Raw genomic sequence first — 15,210 nt, forward strand, 5'->3', positions numbered from 1 at the left:
GTAGCCAGGCTGACAGAGAGTCACAGCTCTATCGAGCCACATATCCCCATAAACTTAAGTAGCAATGACTTCATGAGCTTCTTCTATAATAAAATTATTACTATTAGAGAAAAAAATTAATCACCAACTGCCATCAACAGTTATCAGTGGCTCTCCAAGTTCAGGGACTTCTGTCAATGTAAACTTAGATGTATATTTAGACTGTTTTTCTGCTATCGATCTTCATCAGTTAACTTCAATCATTTCTTCATCGAAGCCATCAACCTGTCTGTTAGACCCGATCCCAACTAGGCTGCTTAAAGAAGTTGTTCCCTTAATTGGCACTTCTTTACTGGATATGATTAATCTTTCTTTATTATCAGGATATGTACCACAGTCCTTTAAAGTAGCTGTAATTAAACCCCTTCTTAAAAAGTCTACTCTTGACCCAGGGGTTTTAGCCAACTATAGACCGATTTCTAACCTCCCGTTCCTCTCTAAGATTCTGGAGAAAGTAGTCGCCAAAGAGTTGTGTGACTTTCTACATAACAATAGTTTATTTGAGGATTTTCAGTCAGGATTTAGAGTTCATCATAGCACAGAGACAGCTCTGGTTAAAGTTAATAATGACCTTCTGACTGCTTCTGACAATGGACTTGTCTCTGTACTTGTATTATTAGATCTTAGTGCTGCATTTGACACCATTGACCATGATATTCTTTTACAGAGACTTGAGCATCAAATTGGCATTAAAGGAACTGCCCTAACCTGGTTTAAGTCATACTTATCAGATCGTACTCAGTTTGTACATGTTAACGATGAATCCTCCATAAATACTAAAGTTAGTCATGGAGTTCCACAAGGTTCTGTACTTGGACCAATACTATTTACTTTATATATGCTCCCTTTAGGCAACATTATTAGGAATCACTCCATTAACTTTCACTGTTATGCAGATGATACGCAGTTATATCTATCAATCAAACCCAATGAAATTAATCAATTATCTAAATTACAAACATGTCTTAAGGACATAAAATCCTGGATGACCTGCAATTTTCTGATGTTAAACTCAGAAAAAACCGAAATTCTTGTTCTTGGCCCCAAAAACCTTAGAGACTCATTGTCTAAAGATATAGTCACTCTAGATGGCATTAACTTGGCCTCTAGCACCACTGTCAGGAATCTTGGAGTTATCTTTGATCAGGATTTGTCATTTAACTCCCACATAAAGCAGACCTCTAGGACTGCCTTCTTTCATTTACGTAATATTAGAAAAATTAGACACATACTATCACAGACAGATGCAGAAAAACTAATCCATGCATTTGTTACTTCAAGGCTGGATTACTGCAACTCTTTATTATCAGGTTGCCCCAATAAGTCCATTAAAACGCTCCAATTAATTCAGAACGCTGCAGCACGAGTACTGACAGGAACTAGAAAAAGAGATCACATCTCTCCTGTACTAGCTACTCTGCATTGGCTCCCTATAAAATGTAGAATTGAATTTAAAATACTCCTCCTCACCTATAAAGCTCTTCATGGTCAGGCCCCTTCATATCTTAAAGAGCTCATAGTACCCTATTACCCCACTAGAACACTACGTTCTCTGAATGCTGGGCTACTTGTGGTTCCTATAGTCTCTAAAAGTAGAACAGGAGCCAGAGCCTTCAGTTACCAAGCTCCTCTCCTGTGGAACCAGCTTCCAGTTGTGGTTCGGGAGGCAGACACCCTCACCACTTTCAAGAGTAGGCTTAAGACATTCCTCTTTGATAAAGCTTATAGTTAGGGCTGGATCAGGTGAGTCCTGAACCATCCCTTAGTTATGCTGCTATAGGCCTAGACTATCGGGGGATTTCCCATGGTGCACTGAGCTACTCTCTTCCTCTCTCTTTCTGCACTCATTCATGTCCCTTTAATGCATGTTACTAACTCCACTTCTTCCCCGGAGTTCTTGTGCTTTCTCGTCTCGCAGGTTCTCATGGATCCTGGTGGAGCCTCCTGCCATGGTCCTGCTTGACTGCCATTGCCAATACTGTTGTTGCTGTGCACCTGTCTCTGTCTCTCTGTCTGTCTCTCTCTCTCTCTCTCTCTCTCTCTCTCTCTCTCTCTCTCTCTCTCTCACCCCAACTGGTCGAGACAGACGACCACCCACCTAGAGCCGGAGGATCTGTCCTAGGTTTCTGCCTTTTAACAGGCAGTTTTTCCTTGCCCTTGTCGCCAAGTGCTTGCTCATGGTGGTACTGTTGGGTCTCTGTAATTAATGTTAAAGAGTTCGGTCTAGACCTGCTCTATTTGAAAAGTGTCCTGAGATAACTTCTGTTATGAATTGGCGCTATACAAATAAAATTGAATTGAATTGAATTGAATTGAATCTTCTCCGTTTGAATTGTAACTTTATATAAAACCATTACGAACTACTACTGCTGCTGAACTTGTGTTCCTGTGTGAAGCACTTGGTAGAAACAGTATTATATTAAAATGATCACAGTGTAACGTAGCACTAGCATTAGTTATTAGTAGGCTGGCAGTATATCAATGAGTATTTGAGGATTAAAATATGATATATAATGTTTCTTTGGTTGTCTGTTTATCTCAATCAGACAGGATGTGACTGATGACTCACCACGATGTCTTCCCATGATCCTTTGTAGAAGATGGGACTGTTGACATTCCAGTAGGCACACAGACTCTCCAGACGGCCCAGCTGACTCAGACAACCAATGAGAAACAACACAGGCTGATTACATCACTCTGGTACTAACCAATCAGATCACACTGCCAACATTAAACTTCAACAGGAAATCACAGAAAGTCAAAGAACAAATAAACTGATGGTAACCCCAACCCTAATCCTGAACTTTCTGAAATGTTATATATTATATATAAATATATAATATCCATTGATCAGCCCTAACACAGTGAGCACTGCTAGCAATGATTATCTGGTTATCAGGGCTCCTGTCAGTGGGGGGGTATATCAGGCAGACAGTGAACATTTGGTCCTCAGAGTTGATGTGTTAGAAGCAGGAAAAAATGGGCAGTGATCAATATATCAGTCTGTATACTGTTAGTGCTGATCAATATATCAGTCTATACACTGTTAGTGATCACTATATCAGTGTATATACTGTTAGTGATCAATATATCAGTCTATATACTGATCAATATATCAGTCTATATACTGTTAGTGCTGATCAATATATCAGTCTATTGAGGCGCCTGGTTAGCTCAGTGGGTAGAGCTGGCGACCCATGTACCGAGGCTGAGTCCTTGTTGCAGCGGGCCAGGGTTCACATCCGTCCTGTGGCCCTTTGCTGCGTGTCATCCCCTCTCTCTACACCCCCTGTCCTGTCTATCTTCAGCTGTCACTATCATAAAGGCAATAAAAGCCCCAAAGATTATACTTTAAAAAAATATATCAGTCTATCACTGTCACCTTGTAGATGATCTTTGCTGCTTCGTTCAGGATACACGACTTCCAGTTTTCATCAGTGGTCTGAACAACAACAACAACAACAACAACAACAACAACAACAGGTCAATAACCCCTGAGGCAGGTGTGTGTGTGTGTGTGTGTGTGTGTGTGTGTGTGTGTGTGTGTGTGTGTGTGTATGTGTGTTTTACCTGCAGGCTGAGCTCGGACAGGGTCACTCCCATAGACAGGGGGCGCTGTGGGTCAGAGAGCTGAAACAGACAAACTCAGGTGAGACTCTTCACGGACTCACCTGTCCTTCAGAACAATGACATCACACTGAACAGGACCCAGACACAGGACTCACGTCGTCCTCGTAGCGTAGGTGGATGCTGCTGATCTTCACCTGCAGGTTTTTGATCACCTGAGTGGCCAGTTTCTCTACAAACGTGTCCTTCTTCTCCTCCTGTGCTTTCTCTGAAAAAAAAGACACCAGACCTAAGACCTGAAACCAAGATGGCGGTTAGTCCATCAGACCTGGACCTGGACACAATCCTGAAACCAGGACGTCTGGTACATAGTCTCTAGTCTGATAGTACAGGTCTCTCAGTCCTCCAGCAGCAGACACACAGTCAACAAACCTTACCTGCTTTGTTGTCGTGTCCCTTCAGCTTCTTCAGGCCTTTTTTGACCTTTTTATGTTTTTTACTTCCTTTTGAGACTTTGGCAGCATTAAAGAGAGAGACAGTAGTTAGAGACAGACAGGCAGAGACAGTAGTTAGAGACAGACAGGCAGAGGCAGAGACAGTAGTTAGAGACAGACAGGCAGAGATAGAGACAGTAGTTAGAGACACACAGGCAGAGACGGACAGACAGACAGAAGAAAACAGCCAATCGCAGAGGTTTGTGTTAGGAAGCAGGGCTCAGACTTTACTGTGAAACTGCTGAGGATCAATGAGTGAAGATAAAAGAATGGCTGCCTGCATTAACAAACATATGAGACTGTGTGAGTGTGTGAGTGAGTGTGTGTGAGTGTGTGCGTGTGTGTGAGTGCGTGAGTGTGTGTGTGTGTGTGTGTGTGAGAGTGTGTGTGAGTGTGTGTGTGTTACCGTTGTGAGGCTCCTTGTAAACAACACTCTCCAGACTGAACAGCAGATCTCCAGTTTGAGACGCTGTCAGCGAACGCAGCATGAACAGTGCAGAAAACATGTTAATACATTCATCCATCAATCCATCCATCCATCCGTCCATCAATCCATCCATCCGTCCATCCATCCATCCATTCATCCGTCCATCCATCCCTCCGTCCGTCAATCCATCCATCCGTCCAGCCATCCATCCGTCCGTCAATCCGTCTGTCCTTCCATCCATCCATCTATCCATCCATCCATCCATCCAGTGAGTGCAGCATGAACACTACAGGTTGTATTTAGCGTCTGAATCTGTTCTGGATTTTCTCTTTCAGTCAGTTCTGGCTTTTACTAACAACTGATAGTCGACTAGGACCATCTCTACTTGTTTGTTTGTGTTGTTTGCTTGTGTTGTTTGTTTGTCTGTCTGGCTGCTCTCTTTGAGTTTGACTGCAGGAACAGAAAGTTAAAATCAGCAGATTGAACAGCAGCAGAAAGCAGACAGCGAGTGCTCAGGTGAGACAAGGTCAGTAAGAGGTCAGCCACATGTTGGTCAGAGGTCAGAGGTCGGAGGTCAGTCAGAGGTCTCACCTCTGCGTGCAGCCGTCTGTAGCGCCTCCTCGATGCGTTGCAGCTCTCTCTGCTTCGCCTCCTGCTGATAACGCTCCTCTTTCGCTGCGTCGTACTTTATTGCTACAGAAACACAAATCAAACAGAAGAGTCAAACTGATTCTATATTCCAACAACCGCTCCCCCACCGGAGCACACCTTTACCTCCGTTCCTCCATGTAAATCTGCTCTTCAACAAATCATGATTGTTTTCTTAGAACAGTTTCAACCTCCGGGCTCAGGGAGGAACTTTCACTGAAAGTCAAACTCATGTGAGTGCAGCCCACAGCGTCCGTCTCACAGCTTGTTAGTGAGCCTCCATCCTAATATTGGTTGTCAGCTTAAATGTTTCTAAATACAAAACCAGTGAATCCTCTAAAACCCTGCCAGGATCGGATCATAGCAACCAGTAAACACCAGATTTTATTGGAAAATCGCAGACTAGAAACCAGCTGAATCTACGAGAAACCATCTGAAATGAAAGGCTCCACAGAAAGAGAGGTAGAGATCTGAAGCCCCAACAAGAAGTACAGAAACCGGATTGGACCTAAACCACCACCTCTGAACCTCGGTACCTTACCGTTATAAGGAGAGGACGTTTTGGGATCAGATCCAGCTGGAACACACACACAGCGACTAAGAACACACACTATATAACTGTATCTGTATGGATGATATTGATCAGAATATACTGTATCTTTATTGATTATTGATCAGAATACACTGTATCTGTATGGATGATATTGATCAGTATACACTGTATCTTTATGGATGATATTGATCAGTACACACTGTATCTCTATGGATCATATTGATCCTGTATTGACAGTCAGACTGTGGACATATGACGGCCTTTAGCTCGTGTTTCTAGAGTTACGTGTTGTTGCGAACACGTTAGAAATTGTTAAAATGTGATATTTCTTAAAGGGAGTTTGGTGCAAGGAGCTTTTAGTTGGATTCAAACTTCTAATTTGAATAATTTTCATATTCATCATTCATTGATTTTTTTGTATGATAAGGTTGTTGGATTTTATTAGCTTGATTAATGCCTAATAATCTGTGTAATGATTACTGACGCTGATGCTGTAGTATGGCTAAGCTGTGATTGGCTGATCTGGTGATGGAGACTGGGTCATCAGATGGCACTCTCTAATTGGAGTGTTTGAATACTGGAGTATTACTGTCGGTCTGCAGTCCAATCACATGGTGGCGTATAGGAGGTGTTACTTACTGGCTCCAGGAACAACCAGCAGGTACAGACCGTCCAATGTGGCGACCACGGCGTCATTGTATAGGTTCTTCCAGGGAATCTTCAACGTTAGCTTCCCTAAAAACACAAACAGACTACATTTATATTTTTTATATTATTTATTCTTCTTGGCAGAAATTAGATATCCATATGATCTCATTACAAACTCACACTTTATTTTAGATTCTGTGATCATTAAAGTGACAGTGTATAGAGTGACGGTGTATATAGTGACAGTGTATATAATGACAGTATATAGTGACAGTGTATATAATGACAGTATATAGTGACAGTGTATATAATGACTGTGTATATAATGACTGTGTATATAATGACAGTGTGTATAATGACAGTATATAGTGACAGTGTATATAATGACTGTGTATATAATGACTGTGTATATAATGACTGTGTATATAATGACAGCGTATATAATGACTGTGTATATAGTGACAGTGTATATAATGACTGTGTATATAGTGACAGTGTATAGTGACAGTGTATATAATGACTGTGTATATAGTGACTGTGTATATAATGACAGCATATATAATGACAGCATATATAATGACAGCATATATAGTGACAGTGTATATAGTGACAGTGTATATAATGACTGTGTATATAATGACTGTGTATATAATGACAGCGTATATAATGACAGCGTATATAATGACAGCGTATATAATGACAGCGTATATAATGACAGTGTATATAATGACAGCATATATAATGACAGCATATATAATGACAGTGCATATAATGACAGCATATATAGTGACAGTATATAGTGACAGTATATATAATGACGGTGTATATAATGACAGTATATATAATGACAGTATATAGTGACAGTGTATATAATGACTGTGTATATAATGACTGTATATATAATGACTGTATATATAATGACAGTGTATATAATGACGGTGTATTAGAGGTGGGCGATATATATCGTTTGCGATAATATCGTCATTGTTGTTTTGACGATGTGCAAATTTCCATTATCGAGTATTTAAATTACTTCGACAAAAACAATGAAACGCCCGCGGAAACTCCTCACATCCATTAATACACGGTGCAGCAGCGCTCTCTACAGCATGGCAGGATTCAGTCACACAACTAGTGGGCCTACGTGATCACATGACGTGATCACGTGACCTCTCGCTAGCATCCTCCTTGCAACAGTTTAGCAGCGCGTTGTGATGATAGAGAGAAAATGCAAACACCTCCGGTCCCTGAAGCTACCGGTACTTCAGATGATTTAGTGCCGAGACGTGGGTCCTATGGGCTTCAGCGTTCAGAGCGCTAAGCGCCTTCAGCGGTAAAAAGATGTCAGCGGAGACGGTTTATTTTAGCGCAGCGCTCAGAGCGCTTCAAGTTGAAATCTGTTCAACCTTTGACCCCGCTGGGCGCTCGGAAAATGAGTTTATGAGCTCTCTCAGCGCTGTAAACGCGTTTGGTGGACACAAGTCCAGCTCCGACAATTCTAATCACATTTTAAAGGATATCGACTGATTATCGTTATCGCCAAAATCCCAAAAAATATTGAGATATTATTTTTTGCCCATATCGCCCACCCCTACGGTGTATATAATGACAGCATATATAATGACAGTATATAGTGATAGTATATATACTGACGGTGTATATAATGACAGTATATATAAGGACAGCGTATATGATGACAGTATATAGTGACAGTGTATATAATGACAGTATATAGTGACAGTGTATATAATGACAGTATATATAATGACAGTATATATAATGACAGCATATATAGTGACAGTATATATAATGACAGTATATATAATGGCAGTATGTATAATGACAGAATATATAATGACAGTGTATATAATGACAGTGTATATAATGACAGTATATATAATGACAGCGTATATAATGACAATATATATGACAGTATATATAATGACAGTATATATATAATGACTGTGTATAAAATGACTGTATATATAATGACAGTGTATATTATGACTGTATATATAATGACAGTATATATAATGATTAGTGCACGTCCCACTCTTCCTCTAAGCCACAGCCGCTCAGTAAACAGTTTCCTGATGAGTTTCTGGTCTCAGTCTCTTCCATACAGCATGATGTTCATTTAGTAACTGATGGTCCCATTTAGAGTAAAACAGACCATAAAGCAGGGTATGCTTTGGGGGCGGGGCTACCTTGTGATTGACAGCTCATTCTCAGTGAGCCCGTCCAGCTGAATGCACCAAACTCAGATCAAAATGTCAAACAGTACTGATCAGATATGGATCCAGATTCTGTTGTTGACTATTTCTCTCCTCAAATCTGTTCACAAACACATTTTACTGTTTATCTGGAATACCAGATCCTGTGTGAGCAGGAGAGCAGCCATAGAGGGTATGCACATGACGTCACGTTACCCAGAAGTCGCTGCGGTTACGCCCACTGAGTGGCACAAAGACGAGTGGCAGAGCCGGCAAGATTTTAAATATTCAATATATTTGATATTCAACATGGGGAAGAGCTGCTGTGCTATCGACTGTACAAATAGATCTTCAAAGGGGTCAGAGCAAAGTTTCTACAGGCTACCAAAAGCAGCAGAAAAGAGACGGCGATGGATCCAGGCACCGAAACCTGGATCTGCGTTTCACATTTCTTCATCGAAGCCATCAACCTGTCTATTAGACCCGATCCCAACTAGGCTGCTTAAAGAAGTTGTTCCCTTAATTGGCACTTCTTTACTGGATATGATTAATCTTTCTTTATTATCAGGATATGTACCACAGTCCTTTAAAGTAGCTGTAATTAAACCCCTTCTTAAAAAGTCCACTCTTGACCCAGGGGTTTTAGCCAACTATAGACCAATTTCTAACCTCCCCTTCCTCTCTAAGATTCTGGAGAAAGTAGTCGCCAAAGAGTTGTGTGACTTTCTACATAACAATAGTTTATTTGAGGATTTTCAGTCAGGATTTAGAGTTCATCATAGCACAGAGACAGCTCTGGTTAAAGTTAATAATGACCTTCTGACTGCTTCTGACAATGGACTTGTCTCTGTACTTGTATTATTAGATCTTAGTGCTGCATTTGACACCATTGACCATAATATTCTTTTAGAGAGACTTGAGCATCAAATTGGCATTAAAGGAACCGCACTAAGCTGATTTAAGTCATATTTATCAGATCGCTCGCAGTTTGTACATGTTAACGATGAATCTTCAATAAATACTACAGTTAGTCATGGAGTTCCACAAGGTTCTGTACTTGGACCAATACTATTTACTTTGTATATGCTTCCTTTAGGCAACATTATTAGGAATCACTCCATTAACTTTCACTGTTATGCAGATGATACGCAGTTATATCTATGAAATTAATCAATTATCTAAATTACAAACATGTCTTACGGACATAAAATCCTGGATGACCTGCAATTTTCTGATGTTAAACTCAGAAAAAAACGAAATTCTTGTTCTTGGCCCCAAAAACCTTAGAGACTCACTGTCTAAAGATATAGTTACTCTAGATGGCAATAACTTGGCCTCTAGTACCACTGTCAGGAATCTTGGAGTTATCTTTGATCAGGATTTGTCATTTAACTCCCACATAAAGCAGACCTCTAGGACCGCCTTCTTTCATTTACGTAATATTAGAAAAATTAGACACATCCTATCACAGACAGATGCAGAAAAACTAATCCATGCATTTGTTACTTCAAGGCTGGGTTACTGCAACTCTTTATTATCAGGTTGCCCCAATAAGTCCATTAATCGCTCCAATTAATTCACAACGCTGCAGCACGAGTACTGACAGGAACTAGAAAAAGAGATCACATCTCTCCTGTACTAGCTTCTCTGCATTGGCTCCCTGTAAAATGTAGAATTGAATTTAAAATCCTCCTCCTCACCTATAAAGCTCTTCATGGTCAGGCCCCTTCATATCTTAAAGAGCTCATAGTACCCTATTACCCCTCTAGAACACTACGTTCTCTGAATGCTGGGCTACTTGTGGTTCCTATAGTCTCTAAAAGTAGAACAGGAGCCAGAGCCTTCAGTTACCAAGCTCCTCTCCTGTGGAACCAGCTTCCAGTTGTGGTTCGGGAGGCAGACACCCTCACCACATTCAAGAGTAGGCTTAAGACATTCCTCTTTGATAAAGCTTATAGTTAGGGCTGGATCAGGTGAGTCCTGAACCATCCCTTAGTTATGCTGCTATAGGCCTAGACTATCGGGGGATTTCCCATGGTGCACTGAGCTACTCTCTTCCTCTCTCTTTCTGCACTCATTCATGTCCCATTAATGCATGTTACTAACTTCACTTCTTCCCCGGAGTTCTAGTGCTTTCTCGTCTCGCAGGTTCTTGTCGATCCTGGTGGAGCCTCCTGCCATGGTCCTGCTAGACTGCCATTACCAATACTGTTGTTGCTATGCACCTCTCTCTCTCTTTCTCTCTCTTTCTCTCGCTCTCGCTCTCTCTCTCTCTCTCTCTCTCACCCCAACTGGTCGAGACAGACGACCACCCACCTAGAGCCGGAGGATCTGTCCTAGGTTTCTGCCTTTTAACAGGCAGTGTTTCCTTGCCCTTGTCGCCAAGTGCTTGCTCATGGTGGTACTGTTGGGTCTCTGTAAATAATGTTTTAAAGAGTTCGGTCTAGACCTGCTCTATTTGAAAAGTGTCCTGAGATAACTTCTGTTATGAATTGGCGCTATACAAATAAAATTGAATTGAATTGAATTGAATTGAATTTCGTGTCAGGTAACGTTAAATTATGCTTTATTTTCGGGCAAAATCATATCATTAAATTACATAATGTATTACCAACGTTACTTCAGCAAAGCTCTTAACATTAGCATCTTTCATTTAGCTCTATTCATCACCCTGTATTCATTCATAACCCTAGCTAACTTAAGGTAACTGAAGTACCCAAAAGGTGACTTTCACTTTTACCAAAGTAATACTTTAACACGATATCTTTATTTTTACTAAAGTATGACTAAATAAATAGTCCTTGGGTAAAAGTCTCAAAGTATCTGATGTTGGCTGTACTTAAATAGTACAAGTTTATTTTTATTCTCTTTTTTTTTTAAGTATATTTTTTGGGGCTTTTATTGCCTTTTATTGCTTTTATCTTTTATTATGTATCTTCGATTGTGTTATTTATTTATTCTGTATATCTTTTTGTGCAGCACTTTGGAAACCTTGTGTTTGTTAAATTCGTGCTATATAAATAAAGTGGATTGGATTGGATTGGATTATTGTAGTGACAGCTGAAGATAGATAGGAAAGGGGTGCGAGAGAGAGAGGGGATGAAGCACAGCAAAGGGCTGCAGGTCGGATTCGAACCCTGGGCCACTGCGGCAAGGACTCAGCCTCAGTACACGGGTCACCAGCTCTACCCACTGAACTATCCGGGCGCCCATACAAGTCAATATTTTACTTGTGTCAATACACTGTAAAGGCTACTGTAAACAGACTTTTTTTATCAGCTTATTTTCTGCTATGATGTTTAATTTTGGATTCTGTTTAAATCTAATGGCTGATTTTTAAATGTGCTAATCTGGCTCTGATTCATATAGAAATCATTATATGTATATATTCGCTGGTGCCAACCATGTATATTTGTTTGTTTCAGGAAAAAAGAGTGATGATCCCCTACACCCTGACTATGTACCAAGTTAATTCAGTTTCGCCTTCAGGCTTTGCCGTTTATATTTACCTGGCGTTGAAATCAGGTACATATAAATGTCCGGATACCCGATATCTGGCCACGTCAGTGTCCGTGGACCAGATGGTTTTTGGGAGCTCGTATGGATCATTGTCGAGTCCAACTGACGTCAATTTGTTTTGATAATCCATTTTTATTCGGTTTCGCTGTATCAACCGCTATCCTTTGACATGTTGGGGGTGGTTTGCTTTGCCACTCAGTCCGAATGAGGGGGGCGTGTCGCGGGGCGGAAGTGACGTAAACACATACCCTCTATTGTTTCCAAACCAAGAGCAGCCGAGGAGAGCAGCTCAACTGGCTGTACGTGACCTCCGCTGGCTGCTAAACACCAACATGGAGACGACCATAAAGCCCAACTGGAGGTTCAGAGCTCTACAGACCGATGAAGGACGACAGAGTCCAGCTGGTTAAACTGATGGAGGAAACTGTATATGTAAGGTTATACAGTGTGTGTGTGTGAGAGAGAGAGACTCACCGATCTGTCCAGCCTTCACTTTGAAGGGAACATCGAACTCACTCTGAAACACAAACACACGACCGGTGAAACAATGTGCAAACACTACTGAGCATGTGCAGGAACAATGTTTATGCATTGTCCATGTCTGATGACATCAGAGGGAGGAGGCGGGGCTTACCAAAGCATTTTCTTTAACTTTCAGGTTCTCCAGGACGACATTTCCTAAAGACACACAGAGCGACTGATTAATGACTGATTCTAATCAATATTATTATTCATCATTTAATGGAAGACTGATACAGATGATCAATAACAACAAAGTGTGTCAGCTCCTGATTGGCTGCTCAGCCATTATTATTTGCTTTATTGTTAATTTATTGTTATTATATTACTACATTCATCGATTCAAAACGCAGCAGCTCTTATTGTTTATTGTTTGTCACGTGATACATTGAGGCGCGTCCACTGATGATAACAGAGTGTGTGTGTGTGTGTGTGTGTGTGTGTGTGTGTGTGTGAGAGAGAGATAAGGTTGAGCGGTCTTTCTGTGTGTGTCAGTTCAGGCAGACAGGCAGACAGACAGATTCACCTATAGCCAGGTGGGGGGTGGGGGGGGAGTTTGTTTGTTTACCGGATTACTGACGCTCTGTGACGGTGACATTATTACACCAAACCTCGGTGGAAAACCTGACAATTTACTGTGACTGAGGTCGCAGGTGAATATGACTGTTAGTGTTTTCTGTCCACAGTGAACTGCTCTTTAATTCGGCTATAATGTAATTAACCAACAGTAGCTCTAATGAACACAACCTGACATTAATTTACCGCCGCTTCCGCTAACGCTTTTCTGTGTTCTGTTGCAGATAAGGCGGAAACAGCGCGCGCAGCCTCCAATAAACTCCACCTTCTTCTACAATCAAAATGATTGATTATTGTTTTATAATTAAGCCGATCTCAACAGTAGAACCTGCTCTTTACGCGCAACGGTTTGGATTTGTTCAACTGTGTGTCCATATTTACTGAGAAAGCAATGAGTGTTAAATCGTTATATTTCCGAACTGAGTCTGGTTTGTCTGCATATGTCATCGCGGTAGCTGCTGGCTAGCTGCTGAGCTCACCTCCCCAGATCCCGATCTTCAGCTGGGACTTGTCCAGGTTCTCCACGTAGTCCCCGATGAACCTGTTGAGTAGGTCGCTGACCAGAGACTCGAAGACCATGACTAAAAACACCAGGTCGGACCCTGCTGCAGGTCGCCGTCAGTCTTCACCTGATATCCGGTTCAGGATGGAGTCTCTCTCTCAGGGATCGGCTCTTCCATTAGTGCTGCCTGAGTGTGTGTGTGTGTGTGTGTGTGTCAGGTGACTGTGAGTCACAGTGTGTGTGTGTGTGTGTGTGTGTGTGTGTGTGTGTGTGTGTAAAACGAGTGTACAAATACTTCATTCAGCCGAATATGTTTATTTTTATTATTATTATTATTATTATTATTAATAATAATAATAATGATGATGATGATAATAATAATATTAATAATTGGACACATTTATATGAACATTGAATTGGGGGAAAAAGATTAAAATGAGATTCAGTTTCATGCTGAAGTGAAAGTGAAAGCAGTGTCTGAACATCTGGAACCATAAACAAAATTATAGAAGACAATCTCTATATATAATATTCATTTCATTTTTCTGTTTCAAAACCGAATAAAACAAAATAACAGGGTTGTTTTTCTGTTTTAAAGCAAGAAAGGAAAAACAAACAAACAACATAAAAACATACAAACATAAATTCTGTTTGAAAATCAACCAGAATAAATATTGCTTAGGTTAGACTGGCCCCGGACCCGCAGGATAATTCTGAGTGGAGAAAGTGTAAAGCAGCGTTTGTCCCTCCCTCATTACCAACACTGAGGTGCCCTTGAGCAAGACTCTTAACCCCAACCGCTCCAGTAGAGCCTGCCAGACTGGTTGAACTGGGCAGCTCTCGGTGAATCTGCCCCTGGATAAACAACAGCCCCTCTCATACACCACCTCCCAGGGTTGGGCACATATTCCACATTGTTATAAAATATACACCAATGTAGTTCTGTGTAAAAATACAAAAATGATAAAGTGAGACCACGCTGCACCCCCTTGGTTATCTATTATATATAAGGAAAGTATATATAGTGACAGTATATATAATGACAATAAATATAATTCAATTTAATTCAATTTGATTTGTATAGCGCCAATTCATAACAGAAGTTATCTCAGGACACTTTTCAAATAGAGCAGGTCTAGACCGAACTCTTTATAACATTATTTACAGTCGGTCACGGCAGCTAATGTTGAACCAATGTTTTTAGGACTTTCTTTGTGACGATACTCCCAAGTAGGTGAACTGTCTCTCTTGAATTTCCAATGGTATGTCATTGTAGGTCTCTTACTTATGTATATGTATATTCATTGGGATCAGTTAGCTTTTGTGCAGGTTAACCTTGTATCCTGAGGGATCCAAAGGTTCTGACCAGTCTGGTTCAACTGGACCTGTTCTAAAGTGCAGCTACTCAGGTCATCCATTATATTTTTTATCTGGTCCTGCTTCAGTTTGTTCATTCAAGACAGGCTTTTCACAATAAGAGCGCCCTCTGTATGTGTTTGTGAGAT

At 40.8% G+C, this 15,210-nt stretch overlaps 2 protein-coding genes across 12 annotated transcripts in view; one reads left to right on the plus strand and one right to left on the minus strand.

The window, feature by feature from the left end:
* The window catches only part of vps13c (vacuolar protein sorting 13 homolog C), an 81,696-nt gene extending 67,803 nt beyond the window's left edge, over window positions 1–13,893 (minus strand). For 5 of the 11 annotated variants that reach the window (XM_051378091.1, XM_051378088.1, XM_051378095.1 and 2 more), the window contains exons 1-12: window positions 13,683–13,893; window positions 12,743–12,786; window positions 12,583–12,625; window positions 6,368–6,463; window positions 5,717–5,752; window positions 5,119–5,220; window positions 4,507–4,569; window positions 4,044–4,118; window positions 3,765–3,874; window positions 3,610–3,669; window positions 3,422–3,481; window positions 2,609–2,689 (exon numbers count right to left, since the gene is read on the minus strand). In XM_051378091.1, the coding sequence (XP_051234051.1) occupies window positions 2,609–2,689; window positions 3,422–3,481; window positions 3,610–3,669; window positions 3,765–3,874; window positions 4,044–4,118; window positions 4,507–4,569; window positions 5,119–5,220; window positions 5,717–5,752; window positions 6,368–6,463; window positions 12,583–12,625; window positions 12,743–12,786; window positions 13,683–13,782 (870 nt within the window). In that variant the 5' untranslated portion in view covers window positions 13,783–13,893. The remainder of the gene's footprint in view (window positions 1–2,608; window positions 2,690–3,421; window positions 3,482–3,609; window positions 3,670–3,764; window positions 3,875–4,043; window positions 4,119–4,506; window positions 4,570–5,118; window positions 5,221–5,716; window positions 5,753–6,367; window positions 6,464–12,582; window positions 12,626–12,742; window positions 12,787–13,682) is intronic. The other 6 variants (XM_051378098.1, XM_051378089.1, XM_051378099.1 and 3 more) reach the window with 4 other exon arrangements.
* Window positions 338–15,210, plus strand: part of galr1b (galanin receptor 1b) — a 244,086-nt gene continuing 229,213 nt past the window's right edge. Inside the window, exon 1 of the mRNA XM_051378147.1 lies at window positions 338–1,957. Coding sequence (XP_051234107.1) covers window positions 338–1,771 — 1,434 coding nt within the window. The 3' untranslated portion in view covers window positions 1,772–1,957. The remainder of the gene's footprint in view (window positions 1,958–15,210) is intronic.

The sequence above is a fragment of the Dicentrarchus labrax genome, unplaced genomic scaffold, assembly GCF_905237075.1.
Source record: "Dicentrarchus labrax unplaced genomic scaffold, dlabrax2021, whole genome shotgun sequence".
In the NCBI taxonomy this organism is placed as follows: Eukaryota; Metazoa; Chordata; class Actinopteri; family Moronidae; genus Dicentrarchus; species Dicentrarchus labrax.